Here is a 26789-nt window from a genome sequence, read left to right on the forward strand (position 1 = left end):
CTCGAACCTCATTGCTTGTCCATTTAAAGTCTGTGAACTTCCTTTTTCCCTGATCACTGCTTTCACTGAGCCCATTGGATCACTGCTTTTATAAGCACTCCCACGCATGAATGATTTTCAATGTATACTGCATTTCCAAACGCAACGCATGGTTGATTACAACCAAGTTTAGTCAGAAGTGTCGAATGGATGATCCATCTCAGCCTCCTCCGGAGGTCCCCAGCATCACAGATGCCAGTCTTTAACCAATTCGATTCACTCCATGCGATATCAAGAAATGGCTGAAGGTACTAGATGCAGCAAAAGCTATGGGCCCTAACAATATTCCACAATAATACTAATGACTTGTGCTCCAGAATTAGCTGTGGGTTTGTCAATCTGCTCCAGATCAGTTAGAACAATGTGGAAAATTTCCCAGATATGTCCTGTCCACAAAAAGCAGGTCAAATCCATCCAGCCTATTACCATCCCCATCAGTCTACTCTCGATCATCAGTAAAGTGGTAGAAGGGGTCATCAATAGTGCTATTAAGCGGCACTTGCTTAGCAATAACCTGCTTATTGATGCCCAGTTTGGGTTCTGCCAGGAGCTGAGTGATCCTGACAGAACCCAAACTGAGCGTCAGTGAGTAGGCTATTGTTAAGCAAGTGCCATTTGATAGCACTGTCGACGATCCCTTCTATCACCCAAACTCTACCACCTAGAAGGAAAGGGCAATAGACACATGCAAGTTCTCCTCCAAGCCAAACATTTTGCTGACTTGGAAATGTATCGCCATTCCTTCAGCGTCACTGGGTCAAAATCCTGGAACTCCCTCCCTAACAGCACTTTGGGTGTACTGTTATGACCACAGCAGATGTTAATTGCTGAGCAAACCAAATCCTAGGCTTGGCTTTTTTTTTACTCTGAAAAGGAGAAGAAAATGTACTGATCTCAGCCGCAAGAAGTCCAGTAACACTTTTGGGGTTTTAAAAAATAAAGGCAGAAGTTTTATTAACAAAAAGAAAACTTAAGCACACAAGATTGCAGTTACACAGTTAAAATTAGTCTTACAAAACATTTCTCTAAAAGACTACCTACTTGGTCAGACCCGCAAGTAAATACCTTCCAGACAACACTCCAGGCAGAATTTAGCCCTCGATGGGCAGGCGGGCCCCACCGGCTTGGCGGCGGGCGGGCAGCTGAACTCCGCCGCCGAAACGGGCCCGGCAGCCATTTTGAGTGGGCGGGCCAATTAAGGCCCGCCCAGTGACCTGCGTTACGGGAAGCGCTATGCACTTCCTGGGCGGGGCTGGGGAAGGGATTCCCCATCTGTCAAAGTGCGCACTGCTCCCTGAGACTAAGTGCTGCCTCAGGGAGTTTACTGATAGGTAGAAAAACTCTAAAAATAGAAAAATATTAAAATTATTAACATGTCCCCATCATGTGACAATGTCACATGAGATGGGACATATTAATAAATATGACATAAACTTTATTAAAGATTTTTAAAATGGACATGAAACCCCATCCAGCCAGCGGATGAGGTTTCATGTTTTTTCTCCTTCCCGCCGGGGCTCCTGGCCATTGACAGGTTGGTGGGCCCGCAGCTGATTTCGCTGTCTGCCCGCCTTCCTGAATATTTAAATGGGGCGGGATGACGTTGGGGGTTCCTCCCGATTTCATCCCGCGCCATTTTCCCGTCGGCGAGTAGGCCCCGCCCCCAAATCGCCAATGGAAAAATTCTGGCCTCCCTTATAGATGCTTAACTATAAAAATCAAGTAATATTACCCAAGGCAAACTGCTGGAGCTTTAATAAAGGTATACCACATAACCACTTAAACTGTCTTCCACTCTCCTTTGCCAGGCTGTGCAACTACATCTTCTTAACTTTTCTAACTTTTCTTAGACCAGTACATCAACGAACCGACTTGGGAACAGCTATCTTAGATTTGGTTTTCTGCAATGAGAAGGGGTTAATTAAGTAATCTTGTTTTGCAGGGTCCTTGAGGGAACAGTGACCATGACATGACAGAATTCTTCCTTAGGTTGGAAAGTGAAGTAGTCCAATCTGAAACTAGGGTCCTAAATCTAAACAAAGGAAACTACGAGGGTATGAGGCACAATTTGGCTAAGATAGATTGGGGAACTTCATTAAAAGGCATGACAGTGGCTAGGCAATGGCTAATATTTAAAGAACAAATGTATGCATTGCAACAGTTACATATTCCTTTCTGGTACAAAAACATAACAGGAAAAGTGGCCCAACCAAGGCTAACAAAATAAATTAAGGATAGTGTTAGATCCAAAGATCTAAATATAAAGTTGCTAGAAAAAGTAGCAAGCCTGAGGATAGGAAGCAGTTTAGAATTCAGCAAGGGAGGACCAAGAGATTGATAAAGAGGGAAAAAATAGAGCATGAGAGTAAACTTGCAAGTAACACAAAAGCGGATTGTAAAAGCTTCTATTAGTATGTAAGAAGAAAAAGATTAGTGAAGACAAATCTAAGTCCCTACAGGCTAAAGCGGGACAATTTATAACAGAGAACAAGAAAATTGCAGAGCAATTAAACAACTACCTTAGTTCTGTCTTCACAGAGGAAGACACAAATAACTTCCCAGAAATATTAGGGAACCAAGGGTCTACTGAGGAGAAGGGATTGAAGGAAATTAATATTATTAAAAAAAAACAGTGCTGGAGAAATAAACGGGACTGAAAGCCGATAAATCCCCAAGTCTGATCGTTTACATTCCAGGGTACTAAAGGAGGTGGCCATGGAAATAGTGGATGCGTTGGTTGTCATTTTCCAAAATACTGTAGATTCTGGAACAGTCTCAGCAAATTGGAGAGTGGCAAATGTAACCCCACTATTTAAAAAAGGAGGGAGGGAGAAAGCAGAAAATTGCAGGCAGGTTAGCCTAACATCAGTAGTAGGGAAAATGTTAGAGTCTATTATAAAGGATGTGATAACAGGACGCTTAGAAAATATCAACGGCATTAGACAAAGTCAACATGGATTTATGAAAGGGAAATCATGTTTGATAAACCTACTGCGGTTTTTTGAGGACGTAACTAGCAGAATAGATAAGGGAGAACCAGTGGATGAGGTGTATTTGGATTTTCAGAAAGATTTTGACAAAGTTCCACATAAGAGGTTAGTGTGTAAAATTAAAGCACATGGGTTTGGGTGTAATGTATTGGCATGGATTGAGTATCGGTTAGCAGACAGGATACATAGAGTAGGAATAAATGGGTCTTTTTCAGAATGACAGGTGGTGACTAGTGGGGTACCGCGGGGATCAGTGTTTGGACCCCAGCTACTTATAGTATATATCAATGTTTTGGATGAGGGAACCAAATGTAGTATTTCGAAGTTTGCTGATGACATGTAACTTGGTGGGAATGTGAGTAATGAGGAAGGTGTTAGGAGGCTTCAAGAAGATTTAGACAGGTTAAGTGAGTGGGCAAATACATTGCAGATGCAGTATAACATGGATAAGTGGGAAGTTATCTAATCCAGCAAGAAAAGCAGAATGGCAGAGTATTATTTAAATGGTGATAGATTGGGAAATGTTGATGTAAAAAGGGACCTGGGTGTCCTTGTACACCAATCACTGAAAGCAAACATGCAGGTGCAGCAAGGAGTTAAGACAGCAAATGGTATGTTGGCCTTCGCTGCAAGAGGATATGAGTCCAGGAGCAAGAATGTCTTACTGCTGCTGTACAGGGCCTTGGTGAGACCACACCTGGAGTATAGTGTGCAGGTTTGGTTTCCTTACCTAAGAAAGGATATGCTTGCGATAGAGGGGCTGCAGCGAAGGTTCACCAGACTGATTCCTGAGATAGCAGGATTATCGAATGAAGAGAGATTAGGCCGACTAGGCCTGTATTCACTGGAGTTTAGATGAATGAGTGGAGATCTCATTGGGTAGAATTTTGCCCTCATTGGGCGGGTTTGGCCGGGGTGGGCGAAGGCGTTTGGAAATCCAACCACAGCCTGCGATTGGGACCCGACCGCGATTTCACGCTGGCAGGCCGATTCAGGCCTGTCCAGCCTAAAACACAGCTTGTCACTGGCCGGGAAGGGCCGACTGGGGGCGGGGGGCCCATCAGTGCCGCGTCCAATGGAGGCCCAGTGGCCAGAAAGGCTGCCAGAGAAGGACGTCTGTCTGCTGTTGCAAGGACGGAGTCCAGTGTGTCAGCAAATGCCAGGCAGGAGAGCAGGTCAAGTGAGCACTCGGCCCCTCCATTTTTCCAACAAGTGCCTCGCTGCCCTCCTGGTGGTGCTGGCTGCCAGAAGGGACACCCTTGTCTCCAGAGATGGGAGGAGGAGGCCATTGCATCTCACGAAGAAGACATGGGAGGAGGTGGCAGCCCAGGTGAGCAGCCACAGTGTGGTGCAGCACACCTGGGCACAGTGCCCGAAGTGCTTCAATGACCTGCTGCACTCAGGAAGGGTGAGTACCGTGTTGTCATGGGTCAGTGTGTTCAATTGTTTTAGGCTGGCCATCCCCCTGTGGAGCTCAGGGGTGTTACAGTGTGAGTGCCAACTGCCAATCACACCGGCGCTGGGGAAGGGGCTGAGCCCTGGCTGCTTTGACTGAGTGCCTTGAGGCTTGAGGTCTATGCAAGGTGTTCCCCAGGTGTGGCTGGCTAGACTGCAATGGTGCTGCAGGAATAGAGTGGACTAATCAATGCTCCTCTGTCCTTTCAGGAGAAGACATCCCACAACAACATTGAGATGTTGCGGACTGGCGGAGAACCTCCACACCCTCTCCCGGTACGAGCAGGAGGCCTTGAAGCTCAAGAGGCGCTATGCAACACGGTCAAGCGGCTGGGGTGAGGCTGGGGTGCCAGACGAAGGTAAGAGCGCAGTGCACTGAGGTGAGAATTTCAGCTTGTGCAACTATTCTAGTGCAGTCTCTTCATTGATGTGAGCCTTGAACCTGGAGGCCTCAGTGAAAGACGAGGGCTTCATGTGCAGATCTCTATTGTCTCACCAGGGTGTCTGGCATGCACAGTGACAGTCTGATGACTTTAACTAATGACATGTCCTTCTTCTTCCTTTTGGGTTCACCAGCAGGCGTTCGATCTCTGGACCCTGAAGGGCCACCCCTGACACTGGAGGACCACCAGGTGTCATTTGCACCCGCTCTCTGAAGCAGGCACCAGTGCAGATACCAGCACCTCAGTGGGCATTAGTTCAGTGGCTAGTATCTCGGTGCACATCGGTGAGGGCACTTCACACTCACTTGAGGTGGAAGCGGAGGCAGAGAGTGCCCAGGGCGCTGGCAGTCAGAGGATTGCTGGAGACCAGGACGATGCTCAGTCAAAGGCCGATGATGGGCCTCTGGAGTTGTCCAATAGGCAGCAGATGCTGGATGTCCAGCGAGCTCTGCGGGAGGATCTGGCGGAGATCCATGAGGGTCTGCATGCCATGGTCTCCATGAAGGAGGAAGGTGGAGCTTGAGCATAGCATTAACACTCATGGCCAAGCACATTACCTCCTCCATGGATAGAGCGGCGACTCTCATGGAGAGGCTGCTCCAGAAACAGAATCAGGGGTTCCTGGGGTTGCACTCGGACCTGCAAGCCCTCACACAGGCAATGACCTCGGCCGGTCAGTGTGTGTGTGTGAGGTGGAGGGGACACCCATTACCCCAGCTAGGTGCCCGTCCATCAATGGTGGGCAGGGAGGTCCAGAGCAACCTCACATTGGCGCACGAGCTGCTTGTCATCTCTGCTCCTCTCAGGGCGCTCCGGGCAATGGCAGCAGCTCCTCCGCCTCTCTGCCAGTGGCCGTGGCATCTGAGATTGTGGAAACAGGGGAGATGCCAGTCCATGGCACTGGCCACTCCCTCCCACACTCCCTCCCAGGCGGGGCCAGTAGAGGCTCCACTGGCCAGAGGACAACCACCAAGGTCATCAAGGCCAACAAGACACCAGAGTCAGTAGGCTGTTTCCAATGCCGGTGCCAACGAGGGTGAAGCACCGTAAACGTAAGTTTAAAGCACCTTAAGCACAAGAGGGACTGGTCATGGGTGATCTTTTGTTCCCCCATTCTGTTTTTCTTTTTTTAATTGTGTGACTACCAACATTGTTTTTTTTCTGTTCAAGACTATGTAAGTTCCAACATAAAATTACATTTGCTTTTGTGTTATTGGCCTGAATATGCTTCATTTATTTTGAAGGTGCAGGGTAGGCCAGTATGTAATGCTGGATGTGGGTGGCTCAAAACTGTATTGCACAGGCACTGAATGTATCTTGGGGGCCAAGGAAAGGGTCATTTCTGTGATCCACAATGGAGGCGGCAGCCCTGGCATGAGGTGTTAGTTCTTATTTGGCAGCCTAGCTGAAGGAGTGTTGAATCAATGTGTCCCTGGTGTCCCTGCCTCCCTGGAGGTTGCCAAGGTCTACCTCCACGCCCTCAGCATTCTCCTCACCATGCCCCTCTTCTGACTCACTACTGGACTCATCCTCTGTGGCCTGTACAGTTGCATCAAGATCCCCTTCCTCCAGTGGGTCCCCCCCTTGCCAGTGCCAGACTGTGTCGAGCGCAGCATGTAGCCACAATCAGTGATACCCGCTCTGGGGGTATTGCATTGCACCCCTGAACGGTCCAGGCATCGGAAGCACATCTTGAGAAGGCCTTTGGATCTCTCTATCACTTCCCTTGTGGAGGCATGACTCCTTTTGTAATGCTGCTCCGCCTCTGCTCTTAGGTGTCAGAGAGGTGTCATGAACCATCTTTTCAAGGGATAATCCTTGTCACCCAGCAGCCATCCATCTAGTTGGGCTGGAGCACTGAAGAACCTTGGCACCTGGGAGTGTCCCAGGATGTTAGCGTCATGGAAGCTTCCAGGGTACTTTGCACAGACTTGCAGAATCTACATCCTGTGGTCACACACTATCTGCATGTTCATGGAGTGGAAGCCCTTCCTATTGACGAAGGCACCCGGCTGACCCGCTGGTGCCTTGATGGCCACATGTGGGCAGTCGATGGCACCCTGGACATGGGAGAAACCAGAAATCACTGTAAACACTCTGGCTTGCTCAGCCTGGCTGGACTCGTCCATACAGAAATGAAGGAATATCAATACCCGCCTGAACAGAGCTTCTGTCACCACCTGGATGCAACTCTGGGCAGCTGATTGGGAGACTCCATGCAGATCCCCCACTGAGCCCTGGAAAGAACCAGAGGCATAGAAGTTGAGGGCCACTGTGACCTTCAGAGCCACTGGCATGGGGTGTCCACCCACAAAGTTCGAGCTGATCTCAAGCCTGATCATCTGGCAAATGGAGGTCATGCTCTCCCTTGAGAGGCGGAGCCTCCTTCAGCACTGTACCTCAGACATAGTCAGGTAGCTGCATCGCTGCCTGTAAACCCTGGAAGCAGGTTAGTGTCGTCTTATGCGGCCCCTTCCACCTTGGACTACCTGCTGGCCCTGTGCCCCTTGTGCCTGCGCCTCTCCTCCCACAGGTCCCTCCCCTGGAAGCTGCATAGGGACACCAGGCCTCCTTTCCCTTCTGCCCCTCTCTTCCTCCTCAGAGGAGGTGTCTCCAGCGGAGACCACAATCCCCATTACCAGGATAAGGGAGAAGGCGGTCTGATATTTGGAAACGTCTACACAGTCCGAATCCTCAGGGGGTCTGGAAGACACCAATGAGTCCTGAAATAAAGCCTGGAAATGCTAAAAATGAAGCCCTGATCAGAGATTAAGCTGCCAAGTCTCAATAAGCCGCCAGCAGCAAGTTATCTCCAAAACTCCTCACTACTCTCAGTTACAATGCTGCTGACCCTTTTTATCCCACCCGTGGATGAGGTTTTGCAAACTGCCTGACTGCCCGTTTTGCTCATGCGACAAGCAAAAAAATCACACGGACAACGTTAAATTGCCATCAGTTGGGTTGTCAGGGAACTTACCTGGCCTGTTAATTAATGGTGGGTGCAGCTCTGACTCCCATGTGTGTCCGCCCAGCGAACTACAAGGCCACCTCTGGAATTGTGCAAATTATAAGTCTTCAGGGAGCACCTCCATGTGAGGCGCCCTCATGGTCCCCACCTACAGGGCCCGGGTTCATCTCTCCTGTTGGGGTTGCCACCCGCCCAGAATGTGGGTCGCTCCCATTGGCACTCCCTGCAGTGCTGCACATCCGACATCCTTATTTGGTCGGGGCTTCCAGAGGTGGCCTTGTAATTGGTCACATCCTCAAAAATCACTTCCAGAGTCCCGCACGGCCACATTTGGGTCCCTGACCTGGAATTTGGCCTGGTGAAGGGATCAGGGCCCTGGCACTAAAATTCAGCCTAATGAACTCTAGGTAATGCCCACAACAGCATTTTGTTTTAATCACGCAAGTGACAGTATCCATCTTTTCTCTTCACTTCACATCAAAAACCCACAACCACGGTTAAAAACCACAATATAAAAACTACGATGCAGAAGGAGGGCATGCGGCCTATCAAGTCCGTGCTGGCTCTCTGAAGAGCAATCCAATCAGTCCCATTTGCCTGCTCTATTCCCATGGCCCTGTAACTTTATTCATGCTTCTAATTCACAGTTAGCTAATTATATTCCTTACCTGCTCTGCTGGAGCCCAGTGCCATAGGAAGCTTTAATCAGGATGTATTCAATGTTGCTGAGCACTGACATGAAATCAGTACGTGTGACTGGTTTGTCAGAGACTGAATTGAAATACTTCCACTCATGCTGTAAAAATGAAAGGGTATTAGAAACTTCAAACACTATTAACAGGCAGAGATCAAATAACGTTCAGCGCTCATCCCACCGAAGAGCTTTCTATTCAAAGTGAAGCTGCTGCTTCTTCTTTTGAAGGTTGTCATTGTTAGACCATCAATTCTTTGACAAAGCTGAGCAAGGGTGGCCTGATGAGGTTCGCAAATGCATTCGAATTCAGGAGCATTTATAAAAAGTTGTTTCTGGCACCTCCTATTTTTAACCGTGTCCCCTCTCCCCCGCTCTCTAAGAGTCGATTATTATTTGCAACATGGCCATCAAACTGGAAAAGGGAAGTTCTGGCACACTCCATGGATTTCCTTTCCACCAAAGGGCAGTCAATTTACTACCGCCAGGTTTAAAACACCCCCTCCCCCACCCCACCCCCACTGGAAGTGACGACGACCCCACCCTCACAGCTGCTTTTCCCTTTTTAAGACTCGTGCTGGCGTAACATTTCACAATCTTTCAACAGCTTGCCCAAATGGTTATTCTCCGTGTCTGTGCCTAGACAGGGGACTGTGAGCAGGCTAGTCGGCTGTGGGAAAGGGACACTTTAGCGAAACTAAAGTGCACACATCCCGCTTTCCGACAGAGATCTGAGAGAGTCATCAAAATGGGAAAGCTACAGCCACATTCCATGGATGCTGACTCCAATCATACTGCCTATGCCTCCAACAGGGCAGACTTCACGTCGTTTAGGATCAAACCCTGGACATTTGTGGCATGTGTAGCATCTATTTTATCTATAGAGCCAATGATGAACAGGCTTGGATCAAATCTAAGCAGAGTTCTTTCATTTGTGGCTGCACTGTGCCCCATGCTATAGTGATCAGTGATGTAGAAACTGGGTTCACTGACTTTATTACACCCAGTAGTTACATTCCTCATGGCCTGTATTTAATAGTGTTGAAATAAGTGTTCACAGATCAACACTTCAACATTTACGAGGCTCTTCTTCTAGCAATTAATTTTTGTACTGTGCATTATTTCTGACGTGAAATAGACTTTAATCCATAATACGGCCATTAATTTTGCTACATCTAAAACCTTTGATGTAGATCAAATGTTCCCTTGAAGGAGGAAAAAAAATGCACTATTTAATCCAATGATAAACCACAGGAAAGGAGACTGTAAGGCCTTACTGTTCCATGCTCATTAATTTGTGGATCGAAATGGCCTTTTTTCTTAAAGTAATTCATTCATATTACAACACAGAATGCAGCCGCTGGTTATGCGCTGGGGCTCTCTGCAGCACTAACTTAAATGGGCACCATGTATTTTCGTGCTGGATCCCATTAAAACTGCAGTTTATCAGTAGCTGGAACCAGAAAAAAAATAGAAAGTGTGAACCAAGTTTTTGTTAGAAAATGAAATGGAAGTAGCAAATTAAGAGGAGCTGTACCTCCGAAGAGATCTAATTCTGCGAAAGCAACTTTCTTTTAAAAAATGAAAAAAAAAACCACACATAGGGAATGCAATATATCAAATCCTATAGAATGTTTCATTACTTACAAAACACAGCAGGTAGAATCGGAGAATGGCAGGAAGCACAGGGCTAGGTATTGATCGGGCACATGTTAACACTCCCAATCTGATAGAATGATGAGCCACTCAAAAAGTGGTAGCTCCAACTGGAGGGCCAGATATAGGTCAGCACACTAAAAACATTGGCCAGGATATTTGGCAAAGTGGGGCTTCCCTTCCTTCCATCCGAGGAGTTGGTGGAGAACATATCCCCACCCATACTGCCTGCCCTGCAACCATTTAACCCTCCAACAAGCGTTGATTGGCTGGAGGCGAGACTTGCGCCCCTCACTCAGGGGGAAGGCCCACCTCAGAGATCTGCCGGCCAATCAGATGACCCATTCCCAATTGGTTTCTGTAATTGGCCCCTCCATTTCCCATCTTTCAGAGCTGTCAACTTGCCCGATGATAATTTTAAGATCCTCATTATAAACAGCACCGAGTCCCAGATCCCGTATGGTGCAGGAGCTCAGGCTCCCCTCAGTTTAGTTGTGGAAATTCCTTGTTCACAGCCCAGTCCTACAAAACATCAAGGCAATTCCCACAGCCTAAGTCCCGGGGGCCCAGGAAAGTTTTTGTGGTCTCAGGGCGGGGTGGGGAAATGAAATGAGCCCCAGGGGCGTGGGGGTGTTTGTGGAGAGGCCAAGGGGCCAAGGGGGGTGGGGAGGACCTGCAGGGATTGGGGGTGGAGGGGCATGGGGGCAATGTTAAAAGGACGCTGCTGATGAAGGCAACCCCTATACCACCTCCCTCCCTTCTCATCTTGGGCCTGAGAAGGGGTCACTTTACAGGCTTCCCCCTGCCCCAAACTCCTCCTACCAGCCTGAAAATCAAGACTGGGTGGGAAACGGCCCATAAGTAGTCAATAATTGGCCACTTCAGGGCCTTGACTGAGGCAAGAGCAGGCGGGCTGGCCTAGGCCTAAGCCTTCCCCATCCCATCATAGAATTGCTGAGAGGTCAGGGTGGGCAGGAGCATGGTGGGAAGGCCATCAGAGAAATTTTACCGTCAGTGAGGGAATGTAAAATTCTGCCCGTTCAGCAATAATCTCCCCTTAAAATCCAGTACTTTCTTTTTGTAGGCTTAATTATATAGCCTTAACTAAATAAACACAAAAACGAGAACTAACCAATGTTAGTTATTGCTAATTGAAACATTCGTAAGTGTTATCAAAAATTAAAACCCACATGACTTACTTTCCAAACTGTAAAGGCTGCAGTGAGTTGGAGGATATGTTATTTTATAGCAACAGTGCTCCCATGTTAACTGTGTCATGAAGGCCGTTCAACCATGGTGACTGAATGAGTCAAATTCTACTTGTGCAAGGCCAGGATTTTCCGGTGGGTAGGCCCGGGAGCGGTCGGGAAGCCGACCTCCGCCCGCGACCGAACACCGACCGCGATTTCATGCTGGCTGGCCAATTAACGGCTAGCTGGTGTGAAACGCGCGCTGCAGCACCGCTGGGTTGGGGGCGAGAGGACCGTGAGTGCCAAAGTTTGTGCATGCGCGTGGGTGCGCACAGAAGAAGCTCCCTGAGGCAGCTCTGTGCCTTAGGGAGCTGAAGATTTTTAATATAAAAAAAAATTAAGAGATTAAAAATGATGAAAACGTCCCCTCGTGTGTGAGCAGGAACATGTTAAATATGAGTGTTAAAAGGGTTTTTTAAAAAAAAAAATCACTGGTCGAAACCTCATCTGTCCGTGGATTAGGTTTCGTCAAAAATTCAAAGACCGCTTGGCCTATTCGCCTGCCCGCCAACCAAACAGTTGGATGGGCAGCAAAAAATTTGAATCTATTACTTCATGAAGGGCCTTAATAGACGGCTTAATTGTTGTCGGGCATGTTGTCGGCTCCCACACGCACCCGCTGACTGAAATATAGCGAGAGTGAGTGATAACGTTGGGATGCTCGCCTGACGCCATTCAGCATCATTTTACGCTTGTTCAGGTCGGACACATGACCGCCTGACAAGCGCAATATTCTGCCCCAAAGCTTTCTGGCTCATTTGGAGTTCAAATTTCACAATTCCATTCAGAGTCAGGAAAAGTGCAAATCAGTGGTCTTGATTACGAATGTATGGTTCTTTATCTATGTATCCAATCTTTAGCTCCTACCTTCCTTTAAGCACTGGGTAAATGTATTTGGTTTGAGGTAGGTTCCTGGTATATAGTGACACTGGGGACATTGTACAGTTTGGTAACCCTGACGTTTTGTAGGGCTGGGGTGTGAACAAGGAATTTACATTAACTAAAGTGAGGGATCTGAGCTTTGGCATCATACGGGATCTGGGACTTGGTGCTGTTAGAATGAGGATCTTAAGATTATCATCAGGCAAATGGACAGCTCTGAAAGATAGGAAATGGAGGGGCCAATCTGTATTACCACAAATGGATTGGGAATGGGTCAGCAGTGTTCTGAAAATCATGGTGTTTAATTTAGCATTTTGTTCCCAATCCTCATCTACCTGCCACTATTTTCAACCGGTTGTGGCAATTGGTTTATTTCAGGTGGGTACATCATTAAAGAATACAGACTGAAGTAAACTTGTGGTCATCCAGAACTCTTACCAACTAATTCGCACCAAGTCCTGCCTCCTGATCACTCCGTGCTCAATGAAATACATTGGCATCCAGTCAAGCAACATCCTGATTTTGAAATTCCCATCCTTGTTTTCAAATCCCTCCATAGCCTCTTCCCTCCATACTTCTGTAATCTCCTCCAGCCCCACAACCTTCCAAGATATCGGTACCCATCTCATTCTGGCCTCTTGAACATTCTTGATTTTAATCTCTCCATCATTGGTGGCCATACCTCCAGTTGCCTAGGCCCTGAACTATTGAATTCCCTCCTTACACCTCCCCATCTCTCTATCTTGCTTTCCTCTTTTACGACACTCTTTAAAACCTCTTTGACCATATGTGGTTTGGTGTCAAATTTTGTTTTATGATGCCTCTGTTAAGTGCTTTGGGACATTATATCACATTAAAGGCATTATATAAATACACGTTGTTGCTGTCGTGTCCAAGAGTTCATTCTTGGCATATAGGCAGTGCGGTGCTACAAAATTTACCCTTCTAACATTCTGACAAATATCAGATCCCAATGTAATTTTCAGACAACAACAAGTGGGGCATGTGTTGTGCAAACTCTGTCCATTGTACGAGGTACAAGGTGCAGAACATCCTAACCATTGGCTCTTAACATAAGGCCTCTCACAAAAAAATGGTAGCCGTGATTTTAACCTAACTCCCAGTTGACGTAGGTTCAAATCAAGGCTGGTATGTTTCCATTATTAGAAATGATTTCTACTGGGTCAAGAGGAGCATGAACACCCCTGTTAACATATCAAAAATCTTTACGCCAACTGTCAGTTTCTCCACACCTGCCCTCCCATGATTGCACCCTTACCCTCCTGAATTTAGGCTCTGATGTCTGATGTAGCTCAATGCTGAGTTTCGCATCCCCACTTTCAAAATGGCTTTGGGACTTGCCAAGGACATGTGTGGGCATCACAATTGCTCCACACACCATCCACTTATAATACGAATTGGCCCCAAGCTTGCTTTCTACGGTCAAGGTGGAGAGGCAGGGGTGGGGGTGGGAGGGTGGTGGGTGGTGGTGGTGGTGGTGGTGGTGGGGGAGGTGTTGGGTGGGAGTGGAATTGTGAGGGTGGAGGGGCAGTGGGGCAACAAGTCCTAGGCTCTTCCAACACACAGAGAGAATTGCAGTAATGGAGATTATGGCAGAATTTCAAACTCAGTGGGTACTGGGACTGCAGAGGCTTGGGGATATCAAAGGGTAACTTCTCAAGTTTGCCAGTCCTGGTAAGAGGTATGCCAGGTAGCTAGCAGCATTAGGGGCACATGTGCTGAGAACCACAGCCACCAGCTTGAAATTCTGCCCCGATCTGTCTAGTGATCTCTCAATTTCAGAGTCAATCCCGGCACAGAACGCTCCCACTATGCACTTGTTAATGACCTTCAGGCCTGAATTCCGGTGGACCAAACTTTATACCGGTGACACAACTTGTAGCACTATGTAAGTGTATTTAGAGTTGGAAATTAGCTTGGCTGAAAAGATTCCCAGAGGGGCTTGGAGAAGAGGCATGGGGAGATTTATGAGAATGGGTTGAACTGGGGGTTGGGCGGTGCTGGTCCTGGGGCCCCCAGGATGGTGGGGGGTTCGTGAGAGCTGAAGAATGGGTTGAGGTGGTCAGAACAGGCCAGAGAGGCCCTGAAAAGGGGTCATAGCAGGTTGGCAGTGGTGCAGAGCAGTTTGAAGTGGACGACATGCTAGATCCAACATCAAGGTTAGACCCCACGCTCAAAACAGAAAGTGGTCCATTTTGTGGTTAAGCTTTAAGTAATTTCTTAAGCAGTTTTATATGTCTCCTATGCTATGAATGTTTTAATTTCCTAGCTGCTGTCGAGAGGCTGATGGGGAAAACTAACATTAAGCAACTTTCTTTTCCTGAGAAGGTATTTCAAGCTTTTGGACTGGTTCGCCTTCCCCTTTCTAAAAAATTTGCATATGGCCAGGTTTCAATTAAATTTTGAATCACAATGAAGAAATGTGCACATTAGCCAGTCAGACGGGAGATGTTTTAATTGAATTTCAATCCCAATGAAAAGAATTTGCATATTAGCAAATCAGGTGGAAAAAAAAATTGAATTAAGATGGGGAATATGGTGATAAAGAAATTAGCACCAATTAGAAAGTGAGCTGAAGCGAGCCCCTTGAGTTGGACATGTGGAGGTCAACATGAGGAAGTCAAAAGAATCGGGAGTTGGGAGAAATTTCTTTACACGGAGAGCTTTTAAAAATATGCAATGCTTTGCTATACTGAGTATATGAGGCAAAGACCACTGTAACTCATAGGACTCAGGAGCAGGAATAGGTTATTCAGCCCCTCGAGCCTACTCTGCCACTCAACAAGATCATGGCTAATCTGGTTATGGTCTCAACTCCACTATGTTGTCCGTCCCCCACATAACCCTTGACTCCCTTGTCTATCAAAAATCTGTCTAACTCAGCCTTGACTAAATTCAATGACCCAGCCTCCACTGATTTCTGGGGAAGAGAATGCAACAGACTAATGACCATTTGAGAGAAAAAAACCTCTCATCTCCATCTGAAATGGTAGACCTCTTAGTCTTAATCTGTGTCCTTTAGCTCTTGTCTCTCCCACAAGAGGAAATATCCTGCCGGTATCTACCCAATCAAATCCTCTCAGGATCTTATATGTTTCAATAAGATCTTAACTCTTCAGGGAAAATTGGATAAATATTAGAGCAGTGGAAGAGTCAGGCCTAAGGGAAGGGAGCTGGGAAATAGGATCAGTTTTGGATCGCTATAGGCAGGAGCTGACACAAAAATGATGAGCAAAAAGCCAGCACAGGACACAAAGGGATGAAATGAGACATGGGCTGTAACTCAACACGGAGAATGGTATCAGTTGCCTAAGGGGGGAGGCAGTGGTGTAGTGGTATTGTCACTGGGCTAGCAATCCAGAGACCCAGGGGTAATGCTCTGGGGACCCAGGTTTGAAGCCCACTATGGCAGATAGTGGAATTTGAATTTAGTAAAAATCTGGAATTTAAAAAGTCTAACGATGGCCTGAAACCATTTTCAATTGTCAAAAAAATCCACCTGGTTGACCAAAAGCCTTTAGGGAAGGAAATCTGCTGTCCTTACCTGGTTTGGCCTACATGTGACTCCAGACCCACAGCAATGTGATTGACTCTTAAATGCTTTCTGAAATGGCCCCATCAAGCCACTCAGTGGTATCAAAACAACCACTGCAGAAAATTGGACCTACACCACATGGACTGCAGGTTCAAAAAAGGCAGCTCACCACCAGCTTCTCAAGGGTAATTAGGCATGGGGTAATAAATGTTGGCCTAGCCAGCAATGCCCATGTCGCATGAGTGACTAAGCAAATAAGATCTGCCTGACATTCAACTTTATTGAAGTCAATGGAATTGATTATCAGGCTTATAAGGTGTGACTGGAGTGAAGTTGCAGCCTCACCCATGTCCAATTTCACCCCCAATTAACAGCCTCTTTCTGTGCTGTGAACTTCTATGGAAATATTTATAGTAAAACTTTCACAATATTTAAAGTAAATGATAGGCTTTCAATTACTTCTTATTTTCTAAAATGTGTCTTAATTTGCACCAATTAAAATGAAATACAAGCAACGGTGATTAGAAAACAAGATCTGATAGTTTAACTCACTTGGTACCAGGCTTACCTCAGTCAGGTCTATCTCATTTCTGCTTTGCTGTCCATTTGCGGGAGTTGGGATGTTCCTATAAATTACAATTTTGCTGCTGTGACCTCCTTTCAGTAGGATCTGAGGTTCCAGGTTCAAGTTTCCAGAGCCGTCGTAAGCATAAAATGCAGCTACATATCTCAGTTTCCCTCCGTAAGCCAAAAGCTGTGGAGGAAGGAGTATAACATCTCAAGGTCCTGTGAGGTTTAAGTTTGCAGGGTTTTTAAAATCATGATCATTGTGGTAGTCCATGGAGGCCTGTCTCTTTATCTTGCCCTCGCGTGATGTGGAGTTGTGCCCCTCAAGCTATATACATAACCAACTGTCTCGCTCTTATGGAGAGAGATGCCTACGGTCCTTCATGAACTATGGCTAATTACCTAACACTGTACAGAGAACAAAGACAATATCATCGACATTGCGAAGCTGACAACAGATGGGTCTGAGACAAGCCTGATCTTAAGTTTGTGACACATTTACATATACAAAATCCAGACAGAACTGAGTATTGTTTAAATGATGAAAAGCTAGGAACAGTGGAGATCCAAAGAGATTTAGGGATCACTAAAGCATGGTAGTCAGGTACAAAATTAATCAAAAAGGCTAATGCAACATTCACCTTTATATCCAGAGGAACATAAATAGGAAGTTTCACTAGAGCCATAGGAAGCCCTGGTTAGATCACATGTAACTGTACGGTGTACAGTTCTAGATGCCTTACCTCAGAAAGGAGATATTGGCCTTGGAAGGAGTGCACTGTGGATTCATGAGAATATTGTCAGGGATCCAGCAGTTAAGTTATGAGAAATGATTGCATAAACAAGGCTTGCCTTCTCTGGAATGTAGAAGGTTATAGGGAGATTTGATTTGAGATTTTAGGGCTTTGAGCAGATTTGATGGGGTAGATAGAGAGAAACATTTTCCTCTGGTGCTGAGTCTAGGACAAGGAGGCATAACCTTAAAATCAGAGCTAGGCAGTTCAGAAGAGAAGTTAGGGGCTGAATTTTACATTGAAGGAGAGATCCCCAGGCCCCAGCCTAAATGTCGGGGTCATGCTCACCTCCTTTTAGCCGGCTCACCCTGCTGAGATTTTTCAGGCTTGGCCCTTTAAGTCCCGTATGAGACGGGACTTCTGTATGTCTCCAGGAGCAAGTCCTGCCTCACAGAGCTGCTGGCCAATTAGAGGCCAGTTGCTTTGCACACCAGCAGTGGTCATTGCCAGTACTGCAGGTAGGTCAAGGATGTGGTGTTCAGTGATGGACCCAGATATTCCTGTAAGTCCAAGATCTCACTGCGGCCATCTAACAGGTCGCAGTGAGGTGGGAGATGGGAGGTGGGGGGCGGTGGGGGGGGGGGGGGGTTTGGGGTTTGTTTGTGTGTTTGTGTGTGTGTGTTGGGGTGGGGGTTAAGGTTAAGGAGGCACTGACCAGCAGCCTACAGGGTTAAACCTGCCAGGCTGCATGTTGGGTGCAGGCCTCTCCCACCACCCTTTACATCAGAGTGGCAGCAGGATGAGGCCCTAAATTGGGCATTAACTGCCCGCTTAAGGGCCTCAATTGGGCCACAGGTGGGTAACCCACCTGCACCTCCCCACCTCTCATAAAATCGCAGTGGGGGTGGGGCAGGCCAACAGCATGGCGTCCTAATTTACCGGTCTACCTGCCTGCTTTCCTGCCCGTGGGTAACCCATAAAATGAACCCCAGGAAACACTTCTTCACACAGTGGGTGGTAGAAGCATAGAACTCGCTCCGGCAAAAGAAAACAGCAAAATCCCAGCTCAATTAATCATTTTAGATCTGATACCAATAGATTTTTGCCAATGATCGTTAGGGAAGATTGACCAGAAGAATGGATAGGAGGAAATGATCGGGAAGGAGCTGGGTGATCAGGAAAGAGATATACGATCGGGAGGACGGTGGGTGATTGGGAGGGAGAGTGAAAATTGTGTGGGTCTTTGGCACTGCAGTGAATAAGGGGGGGAGCACTCATCCACCTCACAGCTCTACACTCAGCTAAGTGCTTTTTAAAGAACTTACTGTTTTGGTGGTGGCCCCAGTATTTCCCTTTAAGGATGACTCATTGGGCTGAACTTTCAGCTGGTATAAAGATAGTTATGGGCATGGAAGGAGCAACCTGTCCGACTGTTAATCAGCCTGCAAATCCTTTCACCCATTTCCACTATGTCCAAAAGAACAGTCTGAATATTCGGAAACAACGCCTCTATATAATTATTGAAGCAAGAGTAGACTGTTTTATTGGTTAACTTTTACAGCTCTTATGTAGCAGTACAGCTGCGCTCAGAGCAGAATTTCTTTTAACAATCACCTATAAAACTGTGAGTACTTTATAATTCACATTAATCTGGATGAACGGCAAATGTCCACGACCTCTTCAGAAGCGATGCTCCTGAAGAAGCCATGTCTCCGACTCCTCAATTAACAGTTTATCCATCCTGACAAACATAGCTTGAACTTCACACATCTGTCCACAGATGTGTAATGTGCTCTGTTAGCCTAAAACACAGGCTGAGACCTCAATGGCAGCAATGTATATCTCCCATTGGCAAAGCTATGGTTCTCAGACAAAGGATAAAACTACTTGGCAAGGTGGGTTTCTCTACCTCCACAAGCAGGTAAGTCATTTTGTTAACTTCATAGCACTGCCTCCAGAATAAAAAAAAAACAAAACGCTGCCACTTAAAAGGGAGTAAGTTCTCGCTTTACATGAAAATATCAGTCTTCTTATTATTTGCTAATTGTTTTGCTAATGCATTGACTTTTAGGCCCTTTGCTGCAGAAAGCTGGGAGCAGGAGTAGGCCATTTGGCCCTTCCAGCCTGATCCAGTGGATCAGGCTGGAAGGGCCAAATGGCCTACTCCTGCTCTATAAGATGATGGCTGATCTTGCTGTGGTCGCAACTCCACTTTCCTGTCTGCCCCTCATAACCCTTGACTCCCTTCACCTTGGTCTTCAGTTCGCACCTGCTTTTCTTACCTTATCTCTTGTGAACTGGGCAGGTAGTGACCAGTAATACGGCTCTGTTTGGAGGTGCCTCTGTACTAGTGCAGCATCCAGCAAGGTCTCTGGGGGCTGGGAGAAGACGCCCTCTGTTGTACCCGTCAGATTGCCTTGGTTGACGACATGCATTATCAGCTGGTCGGGAGTCAGGGTCAACTACATAGACACAGATGTAATGTCATCCAATGTTGAGCATAACTAGTATTACTAATTATTATTATCTTTCACATTGCAGGTCCTGGTATTTTCGGTATTCTTTTCATATGCCATTGCTACATCTGCAGCTACAATAAGTGATGAACCAAGCTTATCCACTGCAATCTAAAATGATATTTCACTGGCTGCTGTGAAATCACTTCACTTGTAATGTCACAGCTAATTATCTGATTTTTCGGCATCTTATTCAGCTTGACTATTTAAGTGATAAAAATTAAGCAATATTTCTAAAAATGAAATAATTTCTTGCTAAAAAGCAAGACCTACAGATTTATTTTTAATAATGACATTTACATTTCATGGTCAAGAATGATCTATACAGCTCACGTATCTCTGCGTACCTCAACAGCACCTTCCAAACCCGCAACCACTATCGCCTAGAAGGACAAGGGCAGCAGAAACATGGGAACACCGCCACATGCAAGTTCCCCTCCAAGCCACACACCACCCTAACTTGGGAATATTTTGTCGTTCCTTCACTGTCGCTGGGTCAAAGTCCTGGAACTCCCTTCCTAACACCACAGGGTACCTACACCACAGGGACTGCAGCAGTTCAAGGCGGCAGCTTACTACCACCTCCTCAAGGGTAATTAGATGTGGGCAATAAATGCTGGCCCAGCCAGCAACGCCCACATCCTGTGAAAGAATAACAAAAAAAACTGACCACTTCACCCACATATACCACTGAACTGTAAGTATCTATTTCACAGCTTTTCACACTTTGTGAGTTTTAAAAATTCATTCTTGAGTGTGGATATCACTGGCTGGGCCAGCATTTATTGTCCATCTCTAACTGCCCTTAAGAAGGTGGTAGTGAGCTGCCTTCTTGGACCGCTGCAGCCCTTGAGGTGTAGGTACACCCACAATACTTATTTTTTCTGTTGCTCTTTAACACAACACAGTGGCTTGCTAGGCCATTTCAGAGGGTAGTTAATCATCGACATATTGCTGTGAATCTGGAGTCACAAGGAGGGGAGACCAGTTAAGGTCAACAGATTTCTTCCCCTGAAGGACATTTCAGTGAACTGAATGGACTTTTACAACAATTCAGTGATTCCATGATCATTATTAATGAGACTAGCATTTTATTCCAGCTTTATTAATTAATTGAATTTAAATGCCCTCGCTCCCTTGGTGGGATTCAAACTCATGTCTCTGGAGCATTAGTCTGGGCCTCTGGAAAAGCTGGTCTAGTAACAATACCACTGTAATACGCAAGACCAAGGCCTCATCCCTTTTTATTTTTTCAGTCCATCAATTGGACCCTAGTGAATGTTTATAAACGATCATTAATTTTAAAGGGTCAATATGTTTCAATTTCCTCTAGGGATAAAATTTAAAAATCCTCTTCTGCCTGAGAGGTGTTTTGCACTGGTCTACCTCTAGTTGTAGGTTATGAAGGTATTCTTACAGGAATCCTGACCAATCCTTGGAGCTCTGAGCAGGAATTAGACACTCCAGAGCAGTAGCAACGGCTGCAGCCAGCTGGGTGTTGGAGACTGAGAGCAAATGATCCAGGTTTGCATTCATTGCAACGAACGCCAGAAACACTTTCCTGAAAGGAGGGTATATGGTTTCATTATTTACAGCAACATTCAGAACTACAGAGCACACATTGTGACTGGACAGTGTTTGGTTTAAAAAAAAACTATCACAAGCTTAGTTAATTATTCTACTGGTTTCCACTCCATTGCTGCATAAATTAACAAATATGAATGAAGATTAACATTGAGGATTGAAAGGGGCTGATGAAGAACCTGGGTTTTAAAAGCTTGTAGAGTATAATAGGAAGTAACAACTAGCAGAGTTAGTCTGATAGGCTAAGATGAAGAGGGCTGGGAGTTGGCTTGTGTGACGCATAAACAGGACAGACCCGCTGGGCAGAATGGCCTGTTTCTGTGCTGTGTAATACATGAAGCTTGAGGTTCTGGGTAAAATAAATACGAGAAGGTGCAATGCAGCTTGATTTTCAATAAGGAAGCAGGAAAGAGGAACAGATTGCCAAATAAAGAATTTAAGCATTTGGACTATATTAGCAGTGTCATTTCTTTGCAAAACTCCTTCTAAAATAAGTGTTTTATAAAGAATATGAAAAATAGATTTTTGTTTGAAAAAGAAGTTAAGAATAGATTACATACTTTGAACCCATCCAATTGCTGGTGCCCTAATTTTGCCAGTTCAGGCATCTTTTTGACACCAAGATGATGGGGACCTGAGGCTCATGACTGTAGCTCGACAGACTCCCACCCTAATTTTCTGTCATCTGCTAAGTGAGAGCCAGACCTCTCATCGGCAACGACACAGCAAGATTTGGGAAGTTCAACCTCCAGCTCCATAGGGCAGTGGGATACACCTGGCTGTCACCTCCACAGCTTCACCTGTATATCAGCAAGGAATAGGTGGGACAATTCAGGTCCTCACCAACAACTGATGAGTTCCCTATCTCAGTTAAGCATCTGGCAATGTTCTCTAAAAATCAGAGGTCAACTCATTCTGCAGGGCGGGGGGTTGTGGGGTGGGGAGAGGAAGGCAGGGTAAATGTGAAATAACACATTATCAGAAAGTTTGGAGACAAGTTATTTTCTGCTTCTCTTGAGAAACACATGATGCTGAAGAACCTAAAAAATATGAGAAAATTAGTACTGTGGAATCAGCTTTAGTAATTCTCATTTAAGGATACTGTATATCAGTGATAACATACCTTACAGGGACAAAGCCCTGTGTGTTCTTCACAGCTGCAAACTCCTTGGGTCAGGTCACATTTATCAGGTCTGGTACCACTGGGATCGCACTTACAGGCAATGCATTGTGGGTAGTCCCTGTAGCCAATAGCACACTTGTTGCATTTTTCTCCACTAAACTCTTCTTTGCAAAGGCAGTGGCCGCTTGTTCCGTCACACTGAAGACCAACGGAACCGACTTCACTGCAGTTACAAGGCTGCACAAAACAGAAAAAATAAATTGTGGGTATCTATGAGGGGTCCTGGGTTCCGCACCTCAGGAAGGGTATACTGGTCTTAGAAGGAACGCAGAGTAGATTTACTAAAATGATACCCAGGGCGGAATCGTCCCAGATTTGCACTAAGTGAGATAGCGGGCAGGAAAAAGGGCATTTTACCCGCTGGCTGCAATGATGGGTGTTCGCACCGTATCGTCCCAATCTCCCCTCATTAATTATGCAGTCCTCCGTTTCGCCCGCCACGCTATCACACCTCGCTGCTTCCTCACGCCGGGCGCCATGTTTAAAGTGCAGCCATGCACACAGCTCTCAGTGCTTCCAGCCCAGGACTGCTGCATGGAAGACACGGCACCGAAAGGCAAGACGACTGCAGCCCCCCCACCCGACTCAATGACGCGTCTCTGGAACACCTTCTGGATGCGGTGGTGGCCCACCCCGTGATGTCCTCTGTCCCTGGCCTGGGTGAAGACCAGCAAGCAAGGTCGACAATCCAGCATGGGAGGCAGTGGCAGCGGTGGTCAGCGCCAATGCTCTGTAAAAGAGGACAGCCACCCAGTGCAGGAAGAGGTCGAATGGCCTCATCCGTTCCGCCAGGGTAAGTCACTCTTCTCAACACTCAACTCACAAACCCATCACTCAGCCATAGGGATCTCATGCCTCAAGGGACAACACCACTAACTCTCACACACACCCTCACATCTCCATCAGGCTCATATCCTCTGGAGCTCGCATCCTCATCCAGTCCATGGCTCCGCTCACCACACAAACATTCCATGCAGTGCCATGTGTCCTGCTCACAATCTCTCCATCCGTTTTCATGCAGGAGAAGCTGGTTCACAACAGCAGGGAGAGGTCCCAGGCCAGTGATGGAGTGGCCCACATTAGGCCCCTCACTCACTTTGAGGAGCTTGTCATCGTGCTGACTGGTAAGGGCGTGGACTGTGCCTTTGGCAGTGGTGAGGTCAGCAAAGAACACCCACATGGGGATCCTCCACCACATCAGTCCTCTCGCAACGTAACTGTGAGTGAGCCACGGGTCAACTGGCATAGGGTAAATAAAGTCAAGGAGTTAAATGCGTGGCTCGGAGATTAATGTGGGAGGAATGGGTTTCAATTCATGGGGCACAGGCACCAATACTGGGGTAGAAGGGAGCTGGGACAGGCTTCACTTGAACCGTGCTGGGACCAGTGTCCTGACGAACCAATTAACTAGGGCTGTAGAGGGGGATTTAAACTAAATAGAGGGGGGGGAAGGGTTCTGGAGAAGGGATACGCAGGCTTACAAAGCAAAAGGATATGGCAGCATTGCAGAGCAGCTGCTTAGGTATTGACACCCAGAGTGTGACAGGAAGGGTCAGGGTGTATAAACATAAAAAAAAAGCAGCAAATAGGGTCAAAGGGAGGAAAAATGGTAAAAAGGCAAAATTAATGGTTCTTTACTGAAATGCACATAGCATTCAGAACAAAATAAGTGAATTAACAACACAAATAGAGGTTAATAGATATGACCTTATAGCCATTATGGAGGCATGGGACAGGATTTTTCAGTCAGTGTGCAGGGGTGGGCCCAACATGCCAACGTGTAAAATGACACACCCACCGATATGTAAACGGTCCATTAAGGCCATTAACGAAGTAATTAAGCTAATTGTTAAAGCTGCCTATCCAACCTTAAGGTTGGCAGGCAGGTGAAAAGGCCAAGCGGCCTTCATGTTTGTTAGGAAACCTCATTCACGAGCGGGATGAGGTTTCCTAAAGTTTTTATTAATTTAATTAAAAAATGTTCCTACAATCACACGAAGGGACGTGTTTAAATAAATTTTTACTCCGTGCATTTAATATTTTCAATAGCGATTCAATCTCCCTGAGGCAGCTCCGTGCTAAAGCGCACCTTCGCGTGCGTGCGCGAAACAGGGCTGGCCCCGACTCTCTCTGCTCCCCCCGCCCGCACAGGTAGCGCTGCACTACTGCTTCCATCTTACGCTGTGCAAACCTTAATTGGCCTGACCACGTAAAATGGCGGAGCGGAGCTGATTGCGGGCGGTGATCGGCTCCGCACCCACCACCGCCGTTCCCGCTGGGCCCCACTTGCCGCCTGAAAAATTCGGGCCGTGGTTACAAGGAGATCAAAGCTGAGGATTAACATTCAGGGGTATGTGACTTTTCGAAAGGACAGTCAGGAGGGAAAGGGTGGTGGGGTAGCTTTGTTAGTATGAGATGGAATAAGTACAATAGCAAGAAATTACCTTGGTTTAGAAAATGTAGAATCCATAAGTGTGGAAGTAAGAGATAACAAGGGGAAGAAGATACTGGTGAGAGTAGTCTACAGGCCTCTTAACAGTAGCTATACTGTAGGACAGAGAATAAGTCAAGTGATAACAAGGGCATGTAAAAAAGGCAGTACATTAATCATGAGTGACTTTAATCTTCACGTAGATTGGGAAAATCAAATTGGCAGAGGTAGCCACGAGCAAAGATTAATGTTAAGACAGAGAATTGGGAAGTTTTAAAAACCAACAAAAGATGACCAAAAAAGTTGGAGAAAATAAATTTTTTGAGGGTAAACTAGCAAGGAATATAAAAATGGACAGTAAGAGCTTCTTTAAATATGTAGAGAGGAAGCAAAAAGCCAAAATGAACATAGGCCCCTTAGAGAATGAGGCTGGGGAAATAAAAATGGGCGACCAGGAAACGGCAGAGGAACTGAATAAATATCTTGCATCAGTCTTCACGGTAGAAGACACTAACAGCATTCCAAAAATACTAACTAATCAAGGCGCAAAAGTCGGGGAGGAAATAAATACAATAACTATCACCTGAGAAAAGTACCAGGGAAACTAATGGGACTAAAGGTCGAGAAGTCCCCTGGAACCGATGGGTTGCATCCTAGGATATTAAAGGAAGTAGCTACAGAAATAGTGGATGCACTGGTAGTAATCTTCCAAGAATCCTTAGATTCTGGAAAAGTCCCAGAGGGTTGGAAAACTGCCAATGTAGCGCCCTTATTCAAAAAGGGAGGGAAACAAAAAACAGGTAACCTTAGGCCAGTTATCTTAACATCCTTCATTGGGAAAATGTTAGAGTCTGTTAAAAAGGGTGTAATAGCCAAACATTTAGAAATACATAATATAATCAAAGAGAGTCAACATGTGTTCATGAAGGGAAAATCATGCCTGACAAATTTATTTGAATTCTTTGATGAGGTAACAAGCAGGATACTTAAAGGGGAACCAGTAGATGTAATGCATTTGGATTTCCAAGATGAAGCTACTTAAAAAATAAGAGCCCATGGTGTTGGGGGTAGTATACAAGCATGGATAGAGGATTGGCTAACTAACAGAAGACAGAGTTGGGATAAGGGGGGCATTTTCAGGACAGCAATCTGTTACTAGTGGAGTGTCACAGGGATCAGTGCTGGATCGCCAAGTTTGTGGATGGCACAAAAATAGGTGGGAAGGCAAGTGGTGAGGATGACACAAAGAGTCTACAGAGGGATATAGACAGGTTAAGTGAGTGGACAAAAACTTGGCAGGTGGAATATAATGTGGGAAAATGTGAGGTTATGCACCTTGGAAGGAAGAATAAAGGAGCTGAGTATTATTTAGATAGAGAAAGGCTGCAGAAAGCTGCAGCACAGAGGGATTTGGGGGTCCTCATGCATGAATCACAAAAATCTAGCATGCAAGTTCAGCAGGTAATAGGGAAGGCAAATGGAATGCTGGTCTTTATTTCAAAGGGAATGGAGTATAAAAATAGGGAAGTCTTGATAAAACTACACAAGGCACTAGTTAGACCACACCTAGAATATTGTGAACAGTTTTTGTCCCCTTATCTAAGGAAAGATACACTGGCATTGGAGGCAGTCCAGAGAAGGTTCACTAGATTGATCCCGGGTATGGAGGGATTTTCTTATGAGGAGAGGTTGAGTCAGTTGGGCCTGTACCCATTGGAGTTTAGAAGAATGAGAGGTAACCTTATTGAAACATATAAGATTCTTAGGGGGCTTGACAGGGTAGATGCTGAGAGGTTGTTTTCCTTTGTTGGAGAGTCTAGGAACAGAGGGCATAATCTCAGAGT

At 46.2% G+C, this 26789-nt stretch overlaps 1 protein-coding gene across 1 annotated transcript in view; it reads right to left on the reverse strand.

The window, feature by feature from the left end:
- Window positions 1–26789, reverse strand: part of lama1 (laminin, alpha 1) — a 302752-nt gene that overhangs the window by 124605 nt on the left and 151358 nt on the right. Inside the window, exons 23-27 of the mRNA XM_041189309.1 lie at window positions 22455–22691; window positions 21165–21308; window positions 19514–19693; window positions 16499–16684; window positions 8564–8691 (exon numbers count right to left, since the gene is read on the reverse strand). Coding sequence (XP_041045243.1) covers window positions 8564–8691; window positions 16499–16684; window positions 19514–19693; window positions 21165–21308; window positions 22455–22691 — 875 coding nt within the window. The remainder of the gene's footprint in view (window positions 1–8563; window positions 8692–16498; window positions 16685–19513; window positions 19694–21164; window positions 21309–22454; window positions 22692–26789) is intronic.

Source organism: Carcharodon carcharias, chromosome 6, assembly GCF_017639515.1.
Source record: "Carcharodon carcharias isolate sCarCar2 chromosome 6, sCarCar2.pri, whole genome shotgun sequence".
NCBI classification, from domain to species: domain Eukaryota; kingdom Metazoa; phylum Chordata; class Chondrichthyes; order Lamniformes; family Lamnidae; genus Carcharodon; species Carcharodon carcharias.